Here is a 23,918-nt window from a genome sequence, read left to right as displayed (position 1 = left end):
ATCTGTTTACCTAAGTCATTGTCTCGAATCACTCGTGTGTGAAAGGATATTATGTAATCAAAGAATGAATAATTAACATAAATCTGCCCATGCAAGCGTTAAGATATCGTATTCATCGGTAAAAGGGCGACGAGAATAGCAAATATTTTAAAATCCTTTAAAAATAAATCTGACTGTAATAAAATAATTACGGATACACATTTCTAAATCTACAATACTTAAAATAACTAGATACATCAAAACATCAGACCTATATCAATCATTTTGGCTGAAAAATCGAATTGAATTTGTGAAGCTTTGTAAAGAAATGCCCCTCCTGTTGACCTCGTGACGTCACTTCCGCTGAAGCCTTGTTATCGCCTAATTCTGTTTTCTCTTTATTAGATTTCCCAAAGCAAGTAAAAATAGCCACTTTGAAGCGGCGTAACTCCGTTATTTTTGCATCGATTTTGATGCGTTTTTTTGCATTAAATTTTGGTAATTAAACTCTTTGACATATGTTTCACATCGTCTTGACTGCAGGTACCCTTTCATTGCCGTCCGTGTGGATATTCAACTAGGTCAGATCCGGCCTTTAAGTGGATTTAAGTGCAGGCGGACATCGTTTTGATGTTACAAGGATAGTCACATGATAAAAGCTTTATAAACACTAAGGGTCTTTCTTGATTTGTTTAATTCTGCAAGATAGGCATAAAATAACAACGACGAAATCAAAAGGGGACAACATTGTTAATTTTTTCTCCGAATATCGAACGTTGTCTTCGAAGATCTTAGTCAATCATTATCATGCTTTTGAGGTAAGTAGTTACAAGTTTACAGTAATGGCAAGCAAATGAAATAAGTTTTCTTCATAGCTAAGTTTTATTTTATTTCTAATTTATACCTCATGATTTTTATTGCAGTAAATTTTATAATTTAAACTGAAGTGTTCTAAAGGGTCAATGGCCCAAAAGGTCAATAGTTGTACTCACAATTATCATTGCATAAAATTATTGTCTACCCCGATCAATTGAATATATGCTAATATGTTCATAAAATACAAATTGGTTCAAATAGTGCATCGTTTTTGAACGATGTTAATCAATTTGACCTTGAACATGGTTCGTGATCAAATCTTTCTTTTGGCTTCACAGAATTTGTTAATGAGACAACATAATTGTGAGTCACAAAAAACTTTTGCACACTTTTAAAACATTTATTTTTCAGTGACTAAAATTATATATATATATATATATATATATATATATATATATATATATATATATATATATATATATATATATATATATATATATATATATATAATTTAACACAGGGTCATATTGACGTTCACCGTGCTCGTACACCTGCACATAGAAACTGTAGAAACGACTTCTCCCTCTCAGTTTATAGACGACATCAAGGGTTATAGGAGTGCTTGCAAATCGATAGGTTGGGAACCAAAAAAAGGTAGTTGGAGCAATTTCTTTGTAACAATTTTAAAAGTAGATGTTTATCTAAATAAAATAAATCATGTTTACTTTTTATTTTAACGAAGACATGTTATTATATTTTCAGATTGCACCGCATACGATGTTGTTGCTTTTCATGCAAATCTAAAATCCCATCTCACCAATACACCAATAAATACAACAATTAAGTTTGAAAATGTTCGGTTGAACAACGGTGAAGGTTATGACCAAGCCACAGGAATGTTTACTGCGCCAGAAGATGGAGTATATTCATTTGCATGGTCATTTCTGTCGAAGAAAGGGGGTACAGTGTACATTGCTGCTGTTGTGGACAATGTTGATCACGTATATACTTGCATTCACAATCAACAAAGTCAGTATATTAGTACTTCGGGTAATCTTCTTTACGAACTAAACAAGGGCACAAGAGTATGGATTAGGACTTGGTACTCCCCTGCTACCTTTATACATGGCGGATTTTACACGTACTTTTCAGGAAGCAAAATAAGTTCTATTTAAAGGAATTGTACATGAACAAATATTTGTTGCTAAATAAATTTTAAGAGCCCCTTGAAACTTAGGAATGAGGTCTGTAACCTTTTTGTTTATTTCGATCATGATATTTTATCAATTTAACACTCTCAGTGAAAGATTTATGGAGGTAATCCATGCATCTGTTCCCTGACGTAGATACGCCACATTGCTGCTGATGACTAGGTCAGGTTTATACTGAGTTCATAGAACTGTTTATACCTGGTTGATAAAACTTATTCAGAAAAATAATGCAATAAAGCAAAATGTGTACTGTCATGAGAAGACAAGAATTCAGTATATTTATATTACAGAACCCTAGGTAACTATATACAATTTGTGCAAAAAAATGAATTCATAATTTGTTACAAATGAGACTATCAGCAGATGATTGTATGGTGAATAAATTGATACATGAACGTTTTCTTTCAAGTGTTATTTGTAGAAACCACAAGTAAATATATGTATAATTTTTTACAGAATGAAAGAATAACTTTGAAATTTTGTATTTTACATTGATTATACGCTGAATATGCGGGGTTTTTATTTGTGAGGAACGATCAATTCTTTATGTAAAATATCAATAAGATACATGTATAAATCAAATTAACACTTAATTTACATTTCGAAACAATTTATAGATAGACAAAAGAAAAGAAAATAGTGACCGACTCAAAATATAAAGTGGAAAAACGAATGCTAATATAACAAGAGGCCCATGGGCCACATTGCTCACATGAACAACAGTTTCTTGTAACATTCTATTTCATAGCATATGTTATTTCTATTTTAAACTTTGAACCCCTTTCTGGGGCCCGAGTATTGGTCTGGGGTTTATGGTTGGCTTTAACAACTACCCTATTTGAGGATCCTTGCATTGTAATCTCACAAACTGTACCATTGTAGTTCTCAAGAAGAAATTTTTAAACATTTTCCATATATATTATATGTTAAATTTTGAACCCCACTTGGGGCTCAGTATTGATCTGGGGTCTTGTGGCCCAAGAATTAGTCCGGGGGTCACGGTTTTACCAATTTAGAATCTACAATAGCCAATAATGCTTGCAGAGTAATCTCACAAACTGTTGCACTGTAGTTCTTGAGAAGATGATTTTTAAAGATGTTCCCTATATATTTCTATGTTAATTTTGAACCCCTTTTTGGGCCCAAATATTAGTCTGGGGGTCACAGCTTCCACAATTTAGAAACTTTACAATTTGAGAATGCTTGCAATGTAATCTCACAAATTAAAGCATTGTAGTTCTCCTCCATAAGATTTTTTAACATGTTTCCTCCTATCTTTCTATGTGAAACATTGAACACCTTCTCCTGGAGCCCCATTATTAGATCGCTTCTATAATTTAAAGTTTTCACTATTTGAGGATCCAAGTAAAGTAATCTCACAAAGTATGACATTGTAGTTCTCGAAAATAGTTTTTTAAACATGTTTCCTATATATTTCTATGTTCAACTTTGAACCCCTCTTGATGCCCCAGTATTAGTCCGAGGGTCATGATTTTAACACTTTAGAATCTACAATTGCCAAGGATGTATGCGTAGTGATATCCCAAACTGTTGCATTGTAGTTCTTGAGAAGAAGATTTTAAAACATTTTTCTTATATATGTTAACTTTGAGCCCCGCCTGGGGGCCCAGTTTTTGCCCGGGGGTCGCAATTTTAACAATTTAGAATTTTCACTATACATACAAGCTTTTGTATAAATATTGGAATTTCTGGTGCAGTGGTTCTTGATTTGAAGATATTTAAATTTTTCCTACATATTTCTATGTTTAAGTTGTAGCCCGGAATGCCTGGGGCCCCAGTCTTGGTCCGGGGTCACGATTTTTACAATTTAGAATCTTCACTATATATACAAGCTTTTGTGAAAATGTTGGCATTTCTGGTGCAATGGTTCTTAAGAAGAAGATTTAAAGAGACATGCACCCTATTTTCACTGTTTCGTAATTATCTCCCCTTTAAAAGGGGTTGTACCCTTTATTTTAACAATTTAAAATCCTCTTTTCATAAGGATGCTTTGGACCAAGTTTGGTTAAATTTGGCCCAAAGGTTTTTGAGAAGAAGTCTAAAATGTGAAAAGTTTACAGACGGACGGACAGACGGACGGACGGACGACGGACAATGGGTGATCAGAAAAGCTCACTTGAACCTTCGGTTCAGGTGAGCTAAAAAGATATTGTGTAATTGATATGAAAATTTGTGTGAAAAAGTGTTTAATATGTCTTATAATCTTTTTCCTGAATTAGGCAGCACATCGCAGCTCGCTCTGTGAATCAAACGTATTGAAATGAATGCTGATATAAAAACAAAATAATGTAATTGATATTGAAAATTTGTGTGGAAAAAGTGTTTATGGCTTGTACTGTTTTTTCTGAATTAAGCAGCACACCACAGCTTGCTGTTTGAAATAAAGCGTCAATTATCCATAACAGTAAATAAAACATTTCTAAATAGAGGGGGAAATTAGCAAAATATCAAACAATTTGCGCATCCAACTTTGAGGTACACTGATATGAACACATGGGTTCCGATGTCACCAAAACATAATAAGTCAGAAAAACAATCTTTCGTACCAGGTAGATAAAGCACAAACTTTAATGAAATTTCGCCGTTTTTTAAAGAAAGATCTCAAACACAGTCCTATTGAAATTGATATAGTCTGCTAGGGGAGGCCGCCCAATGTCTGGTCTATATTATAACTCTTCGAACACCGACTAATATCATGCAAATTACCGGCGGCCGACTTCCACATAAGCGGGGTATTCGAGATATCCAATGTTCGAGATACCGATATTTACCTGTACTTGCAAGCGAAACAATATCCTTTGCGATTTTTAAAGCGTTGGTTCCGGCTGTAATGTCATATTTATCTTTTTTGGTTTAAAAAACCCAATAGTATCTGGCACTCTTTAGCATCAACATTTGCATCATTCTTTTAATACAACCCATCCCCTTTTTCTCGCATATCCAAATAGAACTCACGTAAAAATGTCCACCTACAACTGCTAAACGTTTATGACCCGATGCAACGATTATCCTTGATTATCCTGCAATACATTTTAAACATTGTACTTTCACATTAAATAATCATCAAAAAGACCACAATTACGTACAGTTTATTAAGTCTGAAGTAAACGTCTATTATTTTTTTAACATATGCCTCAAAATTAAACAAAAATTTTCTCTTAATTATCCTAATCATTTAGTAAAATATGTTACATTTTTTTCATCCAAATGTTGATTCTAAAGTAAAGTAGTCATCCTAAGTGATTTTTTTTCATTACAACAGCCAAAATTATATGTATATAGAACGCAATACCTATAGAAAAATAGGAAAAACCGAAAACGAAAAACTGCAAGTCAAGTCAACATGATTGGTTTGTGAAAATGATACTTTACAGTAATTGGATTTATTATGCAGTTTAAGTGGATTTAAGTGCAGGCGGATATCGTTTTGATGTTAAAAGGATAGTCGCGTGATAAAAGCTTTATAAACACTAGGGTTCTTTCTTGATTTGTTTAGTTCTGCAAGATAAATTTAAAATAACAGCGACGAAATCAAAAGAGGACAAAATTGTTGATTGTTTCTACGAATATCGAACGTTGTCCTCGAAGATCTTAGTCAATCATAATCATGCTTTTGAGGTGAGTAGTTACAAGTTTACATCAATGGCAAGCAAATGAAATAAGTTTTTTTTTCATAGCTAAGTTTTTTTTTCTAATTTATCTATCATGATTTTTTTTCAATTAATTTTAAAATTTAAGCTGAAGTGTTCTAAAGGGTCAATGGCCCAAGAGGTCAATAGTTTTACTCACAATTATCATTGCATAAAATTATTGTCTACCCCGATCAATTTTATATATGCTAATATGTTCATAAAATACAAATTGGTTCAAATAGTGCATCGTTTTTGAACGATGTAAACCAATTTGACCTTGAACATGGTTCGTGATCAAATATTTCTTTTGGGTTCACAGAATGTTCAAATGAGACAAAATAATTGTGAGTCACAATAAACAGAAAAATCGAGAAATACAGAAAATCGATTGAGTGAGGTAAGTGTTTTTGTTTGATAATCAGTTACCTGTGATTTTGTAGAAGTAATGGTCAACATTCAGGTAAAATAAATAGCTTATTTGGTAAGTAATATTAACTATGCATTTATATCGTAGATTTTCAACGTTATTTTGGCTGTCATTGTAGCGGGTAATTTAAGTGAGAAATAAACGATGGAGAATTTCACTTTAGTAAAAACAAAAACAGCACACTGGAAAAAATGTGAAATACATCACTTATTCCTACAAGTAATTTTCTCATTTTATGCGAAATTTAAAAATACTTTTCATAACAATTTTGAGTAAAATCAAATATCGATATATAAAAAGGAATAGAATAAATGAATATTTTCTAATCCGTCTAAGGGATCGTTTAAATTGTTTTAGTAAACTTTGTTTTAAATCTAACTGAATTTAAATAAATAAACTGAATTTTAGAATTATGCTTGCCTGTGTTCGACTGTTGTTCCTCTTATGGCTGTATGCCTCCATTTGCTGTGTACAAACAACATCTCCCGCCCAGTTCATGGACGACATCAGTGGGTACAGAAGTGCATGCAAAACAATAGGATGGGAGCCAAAGAAAGGTAGATGACAGTCTCTGGTTGCTTAGATTGAAGTAAACTATATAGTTTTTAAATAAGAATTAATTCATCACAATAAGCATTTTGATTTTAATTTTTGCAGATTGTACTGCTTATAATGTTATTGCTTTCCATGCAAATCTGAAATCTCACCTCTACAACATTTCCCCAAATACAACGATGAAATTTGAAAATGTTCAGTTAAATAAAGGCAATGGCTATGACCCCGCAACAGGTATGTTCACAGCACCAGAGGACGGAGTATACTCGTTCACCTGGTCTTTTTTGACAAAAAAAGGAGGTACAGTGTACATTGCTGCTGTCGTGGACAATGTTGATCACGTGCATACTTGCATTAACACTCAACAAAGTGCCCACATCAATACGTCAGGTCACCTCATTTACGAGCTGAAAAGGGGCAGTAACGTATGGATACGGACCTGGCATATGCCGGCAGCATTTATTCACGGTGGTTACTATACGTATTTTTCTGGGAGCAAAATAAATTCGATTTGATGTTAAAACGCTTATTCTAGCTTCTTGTCATAGATTAATTTAATAACTTTGGAAATAAAAATTGCACGACAAAGATGAATAAATCGATACATGAACGTCTGTTAAGTGTTGCTTGTAGAAACCAAAAGTACATGTTTGTATAATTTGTTACACAGAATGAAACAATAACTGTGAAACTGTGTTTCTTGTGTTATTTACATTGATTATATACTGAATATGCAGGGCTTTCGTTTTTGAAGAACGATCACTACTACTTGTAAAATATCAAAAGATACATTTATAAATGAAATTAACACACAATTCACATTTGGAAACAATTAATAAATGGACAAAAGAGGGGAAAAGAGTGAAGATAGTGACCGACTCAAACATATAAAGTGAAAAGGTATTGAAATGAGTACTTATATAAAGACATATTATGTAATTGACATTGACAATTTGTATGAAAAAGTGTTCATGTCTTTTTCTGTTCTTCCTGAATTTAGCAGCACATCACATCTCGCTGCCAATTATCCGTAAAGGTAAATAAAACGTTTCTAAATAGAGGGGGACATTAGCAAATCATTTTAGAATTTGCGGATCCAACTTTGAGGTATTTAGATATAAACACATGGGTTCCTATTTCACCTATACATAATAAGGCAGAAAAATAATCTTTCGTCCTGAGTAGATAAAGTACACACTTTATAAAATTTCGGCGTTTTTAACAAAAGATCTCAAACACAGTCCTATTGAAATTGATATGTTCCGCTAGGGGAGGTTGCCCGATGTCTTGTGTATATTATAACTCTTCGAACACCTTCGAGCGAAACAATATCCTTTGCGATTTTTTAAAGGGTGGCTTCCAGCTGTAATATGATGTTTAACTTTTTGTTTAATCAAAAAAACAATAGATATTTGGCTCTTTCTAGCATCAATATTTGCATCATGCTTTAAATACAACCCATCCCCTTTTCTCGGATTTCCACACAGAACGCACGTAAAAATGTCCAACTACAACTATTAAACGTCATAGATCCAATGCAATGATTATCCTTGATTTTCCCGAAATTCATTTTTAACATTGTACTTTCACATTAAATAACCATCAAAAAGACTGCAACTACGTACAGTTAATTAAGTCTAAAATAAACGTCCATTCTTTTTTTAATATATGCTTCAAAGTTAAACAAATTTTTTCTCTCAATCATCCTTATCATTTAGTGTTATGTGTTAGGATTTTTTTATCCAGATGTTGATTCGAAAATAAAGTAGCCAAACTTGGTTGGTTTTTTTCATTACAACAGCCAAAAATATATATATTTATAGAACGCCATACCTATAAAAAAAATCAAGAACTTTAAGTTTATTTAAGGATTCATAATCACAAGACTTTTGTTGATCACATGACACTTACTATGTAGTAAAATGTTATAACATTATGGGCCTAAAATTACATGAGATATATACAGAAAACATCTCCATTTTGATTTGTTCTTCTCTAAAACTCAATTAATCGACTCTTTTTATAATAGGCTGACGTATTCTAAAAAGGACAATGCTATAATTAATTTTAAAATTTTTATTAAGTATAAATTAAGATTTGCAAATTATTTCAGAAAACCGAAATTCTCAAAAATCAAAATGAGAAAGTGGCCGTAAATAACCGACATCATCTCAGTAATCTGATGGAGAGTGCTATTGAAATACAATAAAAACCAAATGTAAACATACACGTATCTGTGTTAAGAATTAGCCGTTCCCGTCCAACGAAATGATAAACTCGGAATACGCAATATCGAAAGTCAAGTCAGCATGATTGTTTTATGAAAATGATACTTTACAGTAATTTGATTTATTATGGAGTTTAAGTGGATTTAAGTGCAGGCGGACATCGTTTTGATGTTACAAGGATAAAAACTTTATAAATACTAGGGGTCTCTCTTGATTTGTTTAATTCTGCAAGATGAATTTAAACTAACAACGACGAAGTCAATAGAGGACAAAATTGTTGATTTTTCCTACGAATATCGAACGTTGTCTTCGAAGATCTTAGTCAATCATAATCATGCTTTTTCAGTTTTCCAAGTTTACAGTAATCGCAAGTAAATGAAATTAGTTTTTTTTATAGCTAAGTTTTATTTTTTTCTAATTTATACCTGATGATTTTATTGCAGTAAATTTCATAATCTAAGCTGAAGTGTTCGAAAGGGTCAATGGCCCAAGAGGTCAATAGTTGTACTCACAATTATTATTGTATAAAATTATTGTCTACCTCGATCAATTTTATATATGCCAATATGTTCATAAAATACAAATTGGTTCAAAAAGTGTATCGTTTTTGAACGATGCTAACAATTTGACCTTTAACATGGTTCGTGATCAAATCTTCACAGAATTTTCTAATGAAACAAAATAAATGTGAGTCACAATAAACTTTTGCACACTTTCAAGATATTTTTTCAGTGAATGAAATTATATATATATATATATATATATATATATATATATATATATATATATATATATATATATATATATATATATAAAGGTGAATTTCTCTGTGCTTTATGTATATCTTAATTATTCACTATGGGCAGGTATATGTCAATTTGAGAGTTATTGCAATGTTTGTGCTTATTATATATATATATATATATATATATATATATATATATATATATATATATATATATATATATATATATAAAATTTTATTTACTGAAAAAATATGTTGAAAGTGTGCAAAAGTTTAAACTTTCATGTACCAAAACAAAAAAAATTGTTCGTTTATAAATATATTTTTAGAAACGGTGTAATTTTACACAGCTGTTTTTTCTTCAGTATTGCAGGTTCCGAAAATTGATTAATCCATCGTTGTAAACTAGTTTGTTCCATCGTCATTCTAATACTCAAGTTGAAAAGCTGGTTTCTTTTTTCTTTTATTTCATTACTTTAAATTATCGCTCCATAACACGACAACGTGTATCCTGACAGCATTTTAAATTGTCATATCTATGATGTTTATTATAAATTATTATAACGATTGTTTTGTACATTTTAAAAAGGAATAATTTAGTATATTATTTGCATGTATAAAAGACAACGTCCACATGTATGTAATAAAATAGTCTTTTTCATGTATTTTTTTTATTAATTCTAAAAAAATAATTAAAGGAAGTGTTATATTTGTGTAATTGGAATATTCTTTGTAATAATTGGGAATTCATTGCTTCTTACATAAAGTATATAAAGTTACATATTCAAAAGAAAAAAAAAGGTTTTTTTACATTATGAAGTGTTGTACATGTATACAATAACTGAAAAAAGTTTTTTTTTTTTTTTTTAAAAAAAAGCTTGTAGAAGAAATAGCTACATATAAGGCTGTTCTCAGCCTTTATGTTAAAGTTGTTCTTGGAATATAATCCGCCTCCTCTAGAGTGTCCGTGATCACCTCTTCTAGTCGATGTGCTTCTTCAAACATATGCTGTTGGAGAAGTCGCTCTCTTTGCGCGCGCATTGACATAACCTCCTGTAATCGCTGTTCTCTGAACCTTTCCCCCTCCTTCCATTTTGACTTCAATAGTTCTATATATTCTTCCTGTGCTTTTATGAGCTTAAAAAATCAACAGCAACCGAAATGATAAAATTTTAAAACAATTTTTTTTCTAAATCAAAATAAATATATCCAAAAATTTGATAGGACAGATCATTTGAAGCAAAACAATCAATATTTTCTTTAAAAGAAATTGATAGAACGATAAATTACAAAATTTTAACCTGATTACGCATTAATGCAATAAACCAGGACATACCTATCCCAATTGTTATATACTTTAAAAGGTATAACAAGTATATATGCAATTGATATTTCCATATCTGCATATCAACATTTACTGTGATGTGAATGCTTTTGATAATTCAAAGTGTTACTTTAAGAAGATCGACGTACAGTGTTAGTTCTTTGCATTTCCTCCTTTTGAAGTTGTTGGATATCCCGTTCACCTTTGTCAACATGAGACACGTGATCATCTACATGTTGCACGTGACCTGTAATTTCATCCAATCGCTTTTCTAGTCGTGACGCTGTTCTTTCTATCAGTCTTCGTAGTCTGTCTTCAGTGACATCTAAAAGCAGACAAATAATCAAATACGTACGAAAGAATACACAAACACAGTCAGCCTAAAGTTGAGTAAGCTATTGTATTACCTTCGTCGTCTTCCTGTTTTGCACGGGATGCATGAACTATATACCTTTGTATTAAGGCGCATATAACACTCTGTGGAATGTAAAACATTTCATGTTTTAATTAAACATTTCCTTTATCAAACGAAACGAAAAACAATATGACTAAAAGTTAAATAAAAAAAAATATGAACAACAACAATGAACTGTAAAACAAACCTGCCGAGGAGTTCTGGCATCTGGTGAGCATCTCATTTCTAAATCGTACTAAAATGTATTTGCAACTTTTCAGTATGAGGTGGTTGTTATGCGGTTGAAAGTTTTTGTATATTTTAAGACAGAAAATACACTTCTTTAAATTTGTTACTTTTTACAGGTTCATTTTCACATCAATTCAAATAATTGTAATACCATTGGACTTTGATATTGTATTATTGTATTGTATTATTTGTAATATTTAGCACAGACATCACCACATTCGGTATGCTTGTACATGTATGTACCTGTTGTTTTTTAACAGTACGACATCTGCTTTTGCTACATAGGCAACACAGTTTTTTCCAGGCTTCACAAATATTCCGAATTGAAGGAATGATGTTGAAGGGCGGGGCTACCGGGCAGCCAGGTTCAATAAAAGTCATCCATAATTCTGTACGTGAAAACTTCCACTCCGTGTCTCTCTCATCCTAACAGAAAGTTAACCGATTTTACATCTATATTGCGATCACTTATATTTGAGGAGTCTGGATGTTCACCAAAATAACGAACCCACATGACCAACATTAAGCTTTGAGATATAATTTTAGCTATAAACTTTCATTTAGTATAAGAAAAAAAATAATTTGCATTTTATTACAGTATATACATATATATTTATGCATAATTCTTCTTCTGTATGAGATCAGTATAGTCTTAAATGACCAATAACTATCTTAACCTTTAATTCAAGCTCTTGTTGTTATTGATCGAAAAAATATATCTACCTTCATTTTTTATTTATGTGAGACTATCTGAAAGATTGCATGTCCCCGAAAAAGGAAATAATTAGTTTTTTTTTGTATTTTAAAGGTTTGTTTTTAAATATACCTGGACCTCTTGGAAAGTATTGCTCATTACAGCTATCAACAAGTTCATCAAAACAACAATAGCAGCAAACACATATAGACCATATATTGCGTATCCAAACCATTCCGTTAATGTGATGCGTGATGAGTTGTTTGTAATGGAACTTAGAGGGGCAGTGCGATTTAAATTAGGGGTATTTCCTTCGCCAAAACCCAGCAGTGACCAAATCAAAACAAAGATCACAGCACTAAATCTGTAAAATATTCAATGTTATCAATGACATGTATTAGATTGATGATAAAGTCAATGTGCAATTCACAATACAAGTTAGTTGACATAAGAAAGAGATGATTTCACTTAATTACCCTTGAAAGTGTGCTGTCTGGCACGCATGCGCAGCATAGAGAGCGGCGAGTCCACACGAAAAACTAAGCAAGATTAGAACAAACATGGCTAACAGTTTCACCAAGTCACCAAAAGTCCTTCTAAATGAAACGAGCATGGTTCCAAATGTTTCGTTGGCAGGCATAATGAAAGATATTCTGGCAATGCTTAGAATTATCCCAGCAGAAAACATGATGTCAGAGATAAGTTCAGGGTCTGGGACCCAACTTGTAGCCCAGTCAACTAAAATAGATATCTAAGATTATCATAACAAATATTGCTTATTCAAACATGTTTACTCCTAAGAAATAGGAAAGAGTAACACTTAAACGAGAAACTTCAATATAGATGGTAATTAAAATATTTTTTTTCAGGAAAACTATTTTGGATATCACTTTTAGAAATTATTCATTATGAACAGTTTTAATTTGAATGTTTACCACCAATCGTAGCCGTAGGGCATTGCCTCTCCGTCGAAAAATAATTATTTTTGTTGTCAACATCATAGCAGAAGAGAAGTTGATTGATGTTGATTTCTTCACCAGATACATTGAAATTAATCTGGTGTTGAGCTAGCGAACTTTGCAACCTAATGGGGACAACGACGTCCAAAGTGAAAGAGGTCAACAAAAACGTAAGCATGAGAGAGTCGATGATATTCCACACAGAGCGGAAGTAATTGCCTGCTCCTTGCTCAAACAACTGTTTCATTTCTTCCCAAATCCACCCTGAAAATCGATTCAAATAATGTGTTTGGTGCCAGCAAAATTTAAATGTGTGTAGATTTTAAACAATACTTTAATGTACAGACATACCTATGATCCACATAAAAATCAGTGTAATAAAAACGTATGTAAATGGGTCGGAATGTTCGCAACCAAGTGACACCCACATGTTACTAAACTGGATTTTCCCCAACACAACCAGACACAGGAAAGTTATGTAGGAACATGTATAGCTCAGGAAACGGGTGGAAGGTGGGTTCAGCAAAAGCGTAACCTAGAAAAATGTTATTTTGTTTAATTACGTTAAATTCAAAATTATTTGTTTTGTTTAATTTTTACATAAAGGGTTTCAATAAAGAATTCTTTTTAGAACCGTATCAAAGAGGGTTTCATGCATAATTAAACATATTGATCCAATACCCTTCCATGAAACTTAGTAATCTTAATGTTTTGGTGTACTAATGCTTAAAACAATGTATTTCTCTGATCCTGATTAAAAAGTTACTTTTTAAAAAATAAATTTAATTTTGTGATCTTGTTAAATTTGAAAGAGAATAAGTCATATATAATTTCGAATTAAGGACGAAACGAAACGTTGATATAAACAAACAAAAACTTAAAAACCCATCAATATACATGTTGTATATGTAACTGAATTTTAAGGAGTACATAATTGGTGCAGTTGTATCATACTACTGAGTATTTGTTGGGTTTTTATGCGTTTTTTGTCTATGTACTGTGTCTCTACATAGCAAAAATGTTTTACGTTAAAAAATCACTGTATTTTCAGTTTGTAGACTAAATTAATGGCAAAAAAATATTCTATAAAAAAATTTAAATGACAAAACATAAATTAACTCCATGATCTAAGCTATGTACAGCTATATGCGGTATTTATTGATGTCTACTTGGGTTAATCAATGTAAAGTTGCACATCTGTGACTTTTAAACTGAGCGTTTTCATGAACACATGTGCAAAGATAATGATTTTCGTAACTATGCAGCTGTGACAATGACTCCTTTTAATAACAGTCTTATGGATCAGAAAAAATTAATATTTCAGGTAAAAAAAATAATGCAATAAACCTATTGTATCTGCCCTGATGAAATATTTATGGTTAGATTTAGTTTTCTACCATCCGGAAAAATAAGTATGAAACTTAATGCTATGTACATTCCTAAAGAAGGAGGGGGGAGGGGGGGGGGGGTGGTCATGCCTATTTTTAGACTCTATCAATCTTCTTTAGAAGAGAGTTGTATATAAGATAAAGTAGACGAGTCAATTTTTTTATTTTAAATATTTGCCCCCCCCCCCCCCCCCCTGAAAATTACTACAAAGCTAAAAATATCATATCAAAAGATTTGAATGTTAGTTTGATTATCACCGAGCCTCCTTATTCAAGGCTGAACAGAATTGTCTGAGAACAGAGTGTAATAATTTATTTATTAAATATATATTACATTTTAAAAGCATCACTTACTTTGCTCCAAGGTACAAATATAAAAACCAGGGATAAAATGGGTAAAAATATCATTCCAAGTGGAATAGACAGCAGCAGGAATTCAAAACGATTCAGGTGACGCATCCCTGTAAGTCCACTAAACCAAAGAGCTGATACCTGAGCCTGGCATTTTGGGTGAGAGACAAACTGAAAACGCATATTATCATAAAAAAGTTACACTTCTTCGAAAGTTAAAATTAAGAGATTTAATATGGTAAGCTTGTTTAAAAAAATGAAAAAAGTATAAGAACCAGTAATTACCATGTAAGATTTTGTTGACACTTTAAGGTATTTGATGACATTAAATATATATTTTAAGCTCAGAATGCATAATTCTATAAATGTCTCTTTAGAAGCAAAACGATTTGTTAAATAAATACACCTTTAACTTTTAGAATAATTAAAACATATTTAAACTGAGACATCTTTGTAAAAAAATTCAATACCTTTTTTTGCTCCATTTGCAATGCAACCTGCAGTAGAGGAAAAGAATTGGTGTTTGCATCGGTCATTTCTGTCGAGTTTAAAAGCGACCTCACCTCATCCGAAGTACGACACTGATTCAACAAGTCAAGAGTGAAGTTTTGTACCTGCAAGTCAAGCTCTTCATACGTGCTCTGTTCAAAATAATAAAGGGTAATTGTACTTTCATTTATATTCATCAAACGTATTCACATGCAAAATGAACAATTCGCTACAGATTTATACATATTCTCTCAAAGTACATGTAACATAGTTAAACACAATCAATTAAGGTCAAGATCTAGTAAATGATTCAAGAATGTTTCTTCGGTGTTAGAACCATTATGACATCATAATTGATTTGAAAAATATTTTTCCCATACTTTACGGCTTTTAAGGAATTATGTAAAATTTTAACAATTTCTTGGCATTTTATGTTAAATCATGGAAAAATTAATCCCGGTACCTATATTCAATTTAACATCGTTTTAAAGAGGAGGTCAAGAGCTTGTTCAATGTCGTTTTGAGAGACTGTAGGCTTTCTATGTATATTTTATTAGTCAAAAATGGACAAAACTCCGAGATTTGTTACTTTTATCCTTCATATTTCATAGAAAATGGTTGTTTATAACATGATTATAAATTTAAGCCCCGGTACTACCACCCTATGGAACAAAGCTATCATAATGAAGCATCATTGAAAAAATTTTATATCTTGAATTTCATAAACCTGTAGGCACCTTTCATTTACTAGATCTTGACCTTAAGTAAGATATTTCAATGTAAATCCGAATCATGTTGTGCACTTGCCTTGTACTCAGTTTCCATGACTTGAAGTTGTTTGAACTTTTTGCTGAGGAAGAAGGAAGACATGACAGGATCTTCATCTGTTAGAGAAATATATGCTGGACTTGCCAGAGCTCGAAAGGTATCAAGTCTTCTGTTACAAAAGACCATGTAATCCCTGTTCTGCTCTTCAATGCATGATGTACAAGAACAGAAATAGTCGTGAGGAATATCTACCAATGCTCCTTTCATCATGATCATTTGAACAATCTGAAAATCATTCCGTATGGCTGCTTTAATCAGCGCCTCTTTGAGCATATTAAAAACTGGCAATTCGGAGAATTTGGAAATATCCGACCTCATTGATAAATCATCATCATCGGGTGCTGTAACCCCATTTGGAGATGTGATGCCTTGTATGGTAGAATATTCGTTGCTTTTCACCCCGTCTTTATCTTTATGTGTGGTTTGGTAAATCGGGTGATTCAACAGAATCTCGCATATCTCTTCCCGATCGTATTCTATAGCACATAGAAGTCCCTGGTGGATAATTTTTGGACTGACTTTGGACAAAAGGTAATCTACCAAGGAAACATGTCCATTTTCTATTGATATATCAAGTCCAGTTCTTCCCTGTGTGTCTTCAATATCTGCAGAGACTCTTCCTGAATTCAACACATTTTTGACAAAATTCTCGTCTCCCAGCTCACATGATTCTAAATACTTTCTTTCGACGTCCTGCAAGCCTGGCCTCAATCTTTCAGACAAAATATGGACAAATTTCTGTTTCTTGGTCATTATTCTTTAGAGATGTAACCAGCGAGCTCAAATGAACATCTTGCATCGTAGCGAGCGGCTAATATACAAATGCACTTTTTGTTGGTTAGTCACACTAGCGTAAAAAATGGTGTATCATTTGCTCTGAAATAACGACTTTATTCAATATGTGATGTCTGGTTGACAGTGATAATTGGATACTTTATTGTCCTAATGTTGACACAGCAGCGGAAAATTGATTTCTACACAATTAGGTGCAATTTTCAGTAACAACGTTTATTTAATATAAAAAACATAACATATGGACATTTAATGATTCGATGCAAACGAGCACTTATAACATTAATAGTATACACTTGATACACATGCTTGCTTTCCGCTAAGTAAATCCCTAAATTGTCCGATATTTGTTAATAAAAACAAATTTGACACTTTTTCTCCAGTTTTGATTCTAGCATAAAGAAAACCACGTTTTATATCTAATATTGTTATATTCAATAGTATATTCTCACTTTATATCTCTATATAGAAGTAGTATATCTGACATATAGGGGGGGTAGACAATGGGCCTCCCTGGGGTCTATTGTATGAGAACAATGGTGAGAACAATAGAGGGATTATCCGGATAATCCCCTTAAGAGCCCTAATTAAGGGGGATTATCCGGATAATCCCCTCTTAAGGGATGGGGTCTATTGTGTAAGATAGATAAGAGGATTATCCGGATAATCCCTCCTTAAGAGTCCTATTGGGGTGAGAACAATGGGAGATTTTCTGGATAATCCCCTCCCTAGGGTGTGTGAACAATACAGTGGGGTCCATAACGGTTGGAGGGTTCATTATGAGAGGGGGCATAGAGGGGTGTAATCCGTATAATCCCCTAAATACGACTTAGTCCTGTAAACAAGGGGAGGATGAGGGAAAATAATGGAGAATAAACATTGTTTTATTATGGAGATAATAAATGAGTTGAACGTGTCTTGATGGAAGGATGTATGATAGGAATTGAGTTTATTGTACAAGTAAACAATAAAAGTCCTTAGGGGGAATAAGATGAAGACAAAGAAAATATCTTATCGAGTGCGGCCCCTTTAACAGTATCAGAGAGAGCAGTGAATCGATATTGGTATGATAGAGGACTATTTGGCCATTGACATAATCGGTGATATGGGATAATCGTTAACTAACAATGAAATGAAAATGATAAACTTCATTTATTTACAGTTGTAATAATAGGAGATAAAATGTTGAAGTAGAATTGATGACACTCTAGTCTAAATCCCGGGATTAGTCATACAATAGTACCTCTTCATAAAAAAAACCCCATGTTCCAAGTAGATGGTATTACCGAATATAATCTCCGTCCGGACACTCATGTCAAAGTTCGGATGTTAAATGACAGATAACGACACCTTATGCATTTTTTAATTTAAGAAAAAATACACACGGTTTATATCAATCACATAACCTCTAAGCATTGACATGATTTTGTTGAGGGAAAAAAATGCATTAGATCCATGCAAAATGTGAATAAACATCACAGTAACTTTTGGTAAATGGTCACATACCGAAGTTCGGACATTAAATGACTGATAATGACATCTTATGTATTTTAATTTTTAAAATACACATGATTTCTATCAATCACATAGCATCCAACCATTGGCATGTTTTAACCTCACGCTTGGAATTACCTTTAAAAATCACAACATTTAAGTTTTTTCTTCATTTTATTTTTACATTGGTTTGTTGTTTTCTTTAATTTTCTTAATTCTCCAATGCTGTAAAAGAGGGTGAAAACAAGTGCATTAATATCAAATGTAATAAACGCATGATATTAATCAATCTGGTAAATCTGAACAAGTCGAATTGTTTTAAATCAGCCAAATATTTTTCATAAGGAAATTAAAAAAAAAAAACAAATACTAACCATTTTCCTCATTCTATTCTTTCTTTTCCTCCTCTTCCTCCTCTTCCTTCTCTTCCTCCGTTTTCTCCTTTTCCTCCTTTTCCTCGTTTTCTTCTTTTTCTTCGTCCTCTTTCGCACTGGAAAAAACGAAACACCTTTATTAGTTGATATTTAATTCTTAAGATTGTTGTCTTTTTGTATTTGAAATATTTCTGCTAGATATATGCTTACATTGTAATAGACGAATCTATTTCGGTACTGAAAAGAGAACCATGTATGATTTTAAAAGATGACACAAGTATAGTACATCTTTAATAGTATTGTGATAAATATATTGAGTTAAAAAATACCTGGTTTCAAACCAGCTCTCGTGAAGGCTGGGAAGGGTGTCGTCACTAATGACGATAACTTGGGGACTGAAATCATACGATAACAATGTAGTTGTATTGAAATAAAATAGTCTAAAAAAAAAAAAAAAATATCTTTTAAGTTATGGTATGCTTTTAAAGAATTATACTAACTTTTTAGCTGGGGCGTTTGGTGGTGCCGCCCTGCAGATAGAGAGAGAGAAATGAAAAATGTGTTTTTCGTTATAAAAGATGTGAATGACTTGTAGGCTAATTTTGATTTGTTTAAAATTTCATCTCACTGAATGATGTACTAACCCAGCACCCCAGACGAAATCTGGGTTTCTTAATGGGGTTGATGTAATTCTAAAGAAAAAAGACACAAAACTATAACAATGCCTACCTAAAAAAAAATATTGACGATATGAATAATGCTTATTCTGATGTTTAAAATAAATATGCATGAAACTTTTATAACATGTATAAAATCTCGAGATAAAATTAGAGATAAAAATGTACGCGTTTATATATATATATTAACCGAGTGTGAGAGCCTTTAAAATAAAAATAAATAAATGCGATTAAAGTCATTATACGAAGTATTTACCTGTCAGGGGACCCCGTTCTTTTCCCATGTATGATGGGAAAACTAAAAAATAGTAAATTAGCATGTTGATAATAACAATTTTTTTAAAAAAAATGTTACTTACTCAAATATGAACTAAGTTCCCGGTAAATCACACAATATCACTTAATACTCACGGGCACGGGAAATTGTCAATGATGAATATACATCGTCTGAGGTCGTTGATGACCTCCCTGATTTCCTCACAAATGCATCTGATAAGGTGAAAAAAAAATTACGAGATTTAAAAAAAAAATTAAGAACAATTAAAAAAAAATAACAAGTTTGAAATTTTTTTTAAATATTTATATTCACCCACCTATCCATGTCTAATATTGTATTTGGGAGTAGAAATGGGAAGATTTATGGCACATTTTCTCTTTTTATATCTGTAAATCATGTGATATCAATTCTTCATTTGAATAATAAAAAATAAGACAGGTTTCCAACTGTACCAATTTAACTAATAATACAGAAATTCAGGGCGTTTTCCCCCTGTTCATATATGGTATAAGTACTTCATTTAAATAATAAAAAATAAAACAGGTTCTGTATTGGGGGGGGGGGGGGGGTGTAAATGTAACTTAAAATTAGAAAACTTGAAAAACAAATGTTACAACACATCGTTTTTGCAAGATAGAGGAGAAAAATACATGATTAATTTTCTGTCAGTTACAATTATTGATAAACCTGTTCGGTGCACGCGACTTAGACAATAGTAAAAATTCCACAGAAATTACCTGAATGACATTTTAATGTTCACCATCTGTTTGGGGGTAATGACAGAATGCAGAAAATTTTACAGAAAATTTTATTATGTCCAGAAAGAGACTGGGGGGGCGAGGGGGGATTTTCCATTAAACTATGCATCTCTGGGTAAATATAAGATAAAATGTGGACAGGGTCAACTTTCACTAATCTCAATTCAATGCACGGTGACTCTGGTCAACTTTCACTAATCTTAATTCAATACACTGTGACTCTAGTCAGCGGAAGTTTATTAATTATTGAAAAAATGAAAGTGTTGATTATTTTTGTTACCCTTGTATATTTTGCATTTAGCTGTGAGGAGTGTGACTATCCTTTCAGTAACTATGCAACCTGCACAGGAGAAACGGTCTGCGTTTATGGGGCCGAAAATGTGCAGGTTGAATGTTGGATGCGAGACATTACAACAGATACAGTTATTAAACAATTATTTGTGAGAGGGGATTGCAATATATTACATTTCAAACAATTTTGCAGTCGAGGAGTTGAAATCATTGAAATGGTGAATTCCAACGACAATCTATCGTGTTCAGGTAACCCCCCCCCCCCCTTTTTTCCGCTTATTTTCTTGTTTCTCGCAAAAGGTTACGTAATTCACTCCGATGTCGAGTTCATCGTTAGGTCTCACCTGCAGTCCCACGGATGCTGATCGTGAGAAAGTTAGACCAAGGTTTGATCTATTTTTATAGTCTGAGTTCCAAAAATGTGTGAAGAGGTCTTCACTAACGGACGGGCCGTACTAGAGTGTGGTATATTTACTTTTCTACTATAAAATAATACACTGGATAAATCCGATGATGCTATGTGTTTTATATTCATGGATTTATGTGATTTATAAAATAATGCGGTTTTTTTTTGCAGAAACGTCCACAGCTAGGAGCATGGAAAACACTAGTAAGTAAAATTCCCATTCCGATTTTGTCAGATCTGTAGATGTTTTACTTTTAAAATAAAAAAAACTAGACATGTTTCTATTTTACCAAAAAAAAAAAATAAAATCTACAGGTCTGATTTTCTTTCTTTCTTATTTTGTTTTCATGTTTTGTGGTTCGTTGTTTAAACTAAAACTTTTTATTGGTCAATTAAGGAAGCTCTAAACACTGCACAGTGATTTAAGGGTATTTTGGGGTAGTTAGCATAATCTTTACTGAAGAGTCAAAATGGATAAATGTTGGATTTGCAGTTTATTTTTCAATTGTTAACGAATTTTAAACTCATGATCGGTTTATTGGACTAAAATTAAATTATCTAGGTCTTGATTTGCAGTCATTCTTTCCAAAGAAATAAATAAATGGGAATTGAACAATTTTATACGCTTTTAATTCAAAAAATTTTCCTGGACTTAAAAGGGTGGATTGCTATGTTGAAAATGTTTAAGACACGTTTGAAAAGAACACTTTTATATAGTACAATTGAAATCAAAATTTAAAAAATCAGTTTAGCCGGTGTTTAGAGCTTCCTTAACACCTTGTTATTTGTTTTTGTGTTTTCTCTTTTATTATTAAATTGTTCTGCAGATGAAATAGCAGATATCACTACGCCGACTAATCATATCCCCCATGGCATCTCAACACAGGGAGGCAAGATTACCTCTGTCACGACCCCGGTATCTTTTAGTAAAACTACATCTAAAAATGCAGAATCATCCACCCTTATTAGTGCGACCTCTACTTTGACCTCCGATGGACCCACGATTTCACACATCACGTCCTCCACAACGCATCTTGCGTCCACGACAATTTTATCCTCGACGAAACCTACTGACGAAAATGATAACAAGGGTATGGGGAGTGAACTTGATTTTTTATTTATCTTAATTGTATTGCCTATACTCTTCATCGCATGTGTGATAGGTTTAAGATTAAGACGTATACGTAAAAGACGTATTAATAACCAATCGCCTGAGATGGAAGAGATGGACGAAATTGAAGAGACGGTATTTGATCGAAATCACTAAGAAATAAAATACAATTGCATGTCAAATTAAGTGTGAAGACTTGTAATGTGTACACGAAGCAATGCGTGAAACCATGCACGGGTTTTGTTTGTCTACTAATATATCAATTTACTACCTTGCATGAAATGAAAATTTGCTAGAATGTATTAGACCAAATCAAAATACTTCTTAATTTTTTTTCAAACTCGCCATTTCACAACCGTACAATACACAGGCTCCGAAAGGATTCACCCGTTATCAACACCCCGGCCGAGCGCTTTGATGCGGACAATGGCGTATAAAACCACGGTGGTCTCTAATAGGGGTGTTTAAAAATGAAATAGATTATTTATTTACCTATATTCTTTTACATGTCTTATTTATAGTGTGTGTATGGGTTTTAAGGTTCACACGGAGAAAAAAATAAAATCGGATTCAACTGATATGAATATTGTAATTACTAAGAAAGAAATATGCAAACCAAAATTGTAAAAATAATGTAAAATCTGTGATCATTATAAGTATCAAAATTTATTTTGAGTGTGTAGTAGCTCCGACTTGAGATAACATTAGATAAGGCCATACAAGTTGCATGTTACTTAATCAACTAATCTCTTTTTTTTATGTATTTGTTGACTAAATCTGTTCTTGCATGAATTGACGAATCCAGGGGGTATGTACTAGTTTCGATAAAGTAAGGTATGTATGCTTTTTAATATATACAAGTGAATTTTTTTTTTCTTTATATAATTTTAAAAAATTCTTGATTATAAGTGTTCATAATACCAATACCATATTTATTTTAATTATTATTATTTTAAATAGTTGACGAAGCGTACGGATTAGCCGTAACCGCTTTTGCGGTTATTGTGACTGCGGCGGTGGTATGGGGAGTGAGGATCCTCTGGCAGAGATTTAAATGCGCCTGGAAACCACCACTCGCCAGGCGAGGAGCCGACCATGCTGGGATAGAGCTAGAGCGTATGGAGAGGGGGCGTCCTCGTCGCCCGCCGGTCGGTGCTATGGAGGAAGACGAGGAAGACGAAGAAGACGTGGAGGAGCCTCGGCGCTACAACCTCCGCAAATAGTGAGTGTTTACTTCTCTTGTATGAAAAATAAAAGTGAATAGTTTAACATTTATATTTCTAAAACTCAATTGCATTTGTAAAGAAATACGTTTTCTTTACACTATTATTATGTATATATCTATATATGTATATCTTTTTTTTTCAGAACGCCAGAAGAAGTCTGTAAATTAATAAATACCCGATCTCAAAATCTTTATTTTGTCTTTTGTTATATATATATATATT

General features: G+C 32.5%; 5 protein-coding genes across 10 annotated transcripts; 3 read left to right on the top strand and 2 right to left on the bottom strand.

Moving 5' to 3' along the window:
- The first annotated feature begins 653 nt into the window (after window positions 1-653).
- On the top strand, window positions 654-2,402 carry LOC128161779 (complement C1q tumor necrosis factor-related protein 3-like). Its single transcript, XM_052825169.1, has 3 exons — window positions 654-797; window positions 1,316-1,449; window positions 1,558-2,402. Exons 1-3 carry the CDS (start codon window positions 787-789, stop codon window positions 1,968-1,970), a joined length of 558 nt encoding a protein of 185 aa, XP_052681129.1. The 5' UTR covers window positions 654-786; the 3' UTR covers window positions 1,971-2,402.
- A 3,087-nt stretch (window positions 2,403-5,489) lies between these two features.
- LOC128161780 (complement C1q tumor necrosis factor-related protein 3-like) lies at window positions 5,490-7,358 on the top strand. 2 transcript variants are annotated; one of them, XM_052825170.1, is made up of 4 exons: window positions 5,490-5,645; window positions 5,979-6,056; window positions 6,495-6,643; window positions 6,744-7,353. In XM_052825170.1, exons 3-4 carry the CDS (start codon window positions 6,499-6,501, stop codon window positions 7,154-7,156), a joined length of 558 nt encoding a protein of 185 aa, XP_052681130.1. In that variant the 5' UTR covers window positions 5,490-5,645; window positions 5,979-6,056; window positions 6,495-6,498; the 3' UTR covers window positions 7,157-7,353. The 2 variants fall into 2 exon arrangements, with proteins under 2 accessions (XP_052681130.1, XP_052681131.1); XM_052825171.1 differs by lacking the exons at window positions 5,490-5,645; window positions 5,979-6,056 and having other exon boundaries at window positions 6,744-7,358.
- A 2,542-nt stretch (window positions 7,359-9,900) lies between these two features.
- On the bottom strand, window positions 9,901-17,434 carry LOC128161805 (short transient receptor potential channel 7-like). 2 transcript variants are annotated; one of them, XM_052825209.1, is made up of 12 exons: window positions 16,270-17,432; window positions 15,444-15,614; window positions 14,977-15,144; window positions 13,586-13,769; window positions 13,211-13,498; window positions 12,752-13,013; window positions 12,408-12,639; window positions 11,825-12,007; window positions 11,541-11,588; window positions 11,346-11,415; window positions 11,088-11,263; window positions 9,903-10,751 (listed from the first exon to the last, which is right to left on the bottom strand). In XM_052825209.1, exons 1-12 carry the CDS (start codon window positions 17,041-17,043, stop codon window positions 10,533-10,535), a joined length of 2,775 nt encoding a protein of 924 aa, XP_052681169.1. In that variant the 5' UTR covers window positions 17,044-17,432; the 3' UTR covers window positions 9,903-10,532. The 2 variants fall into 2 exon arrangements, with proteins under 2 accessions (XP_052681171.1, XP_052681169.1); XM_052825211.1 differs by lacking the exon at window positions 11,541-11,588 and having other exon boundaries at window positions 9,901-10,751; window positions 16,270-17,434.
- Window positions 17,435-17,566: 132 nt separating this feature from the next.
- On the bottom strand, window positions 17,567-20,235 carry LOC128161801 (histone H3.v1-like). Its single transcript, XM_052825204.1, has 8 exons — window positions 20,221-20,235; window positions 20,039-20,116; window positions 19,884-19,925; window positions 19,595-19,642; window positions 19,451-19,480; window positions 19,280-19,345; window positions 19,161-19,187; window positions 17,567-19,066 (listed from the first exon to the last, which is right to left on the bottom strand). Exons 1-8 carry the CDS (start codon window positions 20,226-20,228, stop codon window positions 18,964-18,966), a joined length of 402 nt encoding a protein of 133 aa, XP_052681164.1. The 5' UTR covers window positions 20,229-20,235; the 3' UTR covers window positions 17,567-18,963.
- Window positions 20,236-20,754: 519 nt separating this feature from the next.
- Window positions 20,755-23,887, top strand: LOC128161800 (uncharacterized). 4 transcript variants are annotated; one of them, XM_052825200.1, is made up of 5 exons: window positions 20,755-21,202; window positions 21,531-21,563; window positions 22,187-22,450; window positions 23,431-23,692; window positions 23,839-23,887. In XM_052825200.1, coding segments are annotated over exons 1-5 (969 nt in total). In that variant the 5' UTR covers window positions 20,755-20,793; the 3' UTR covers window positions 23,840-23,887. The 4 variants fall into 4 exon arrangements, 3 of the variants coding, with proteins under 3 accessions (XP_052681160.1, XP_052681161.1, XP_052681163.1); XR_008240414.1 differs by lacking the exon at window positions 23,839-23,887 and having other exon boundaries at window positions 22,187-23,304; window positions 23,431-23,565; XM_052825201.1 differs by lacking the exon at window positions 23,839-23,887 and having other exon boundaries at window positions 23,431-23,693.
- The last annotated feature ends 31 nt before the right edge of the window (window positions 23,888-23,918 follow it).

This window comes from Crassostrea angulata, chromosome 8 (genome assembly GCF_025612915.1).
Source record: "Crassostrea angulata isolate pt1a10 chromosome 8, ASM2561291v2, whole genome shotgun sequence".
Taxonomy (NCBI): Eukaryota; Metazoa; Mollusca; class Bivalvia; order Ostreida; family Ostreidae; genus Magallana; species Magallana angulata.
Note: the sequence above shows the minus strand (reverse complement) of the source record. Positions and strands in the feature narration are given on the sequence as shown.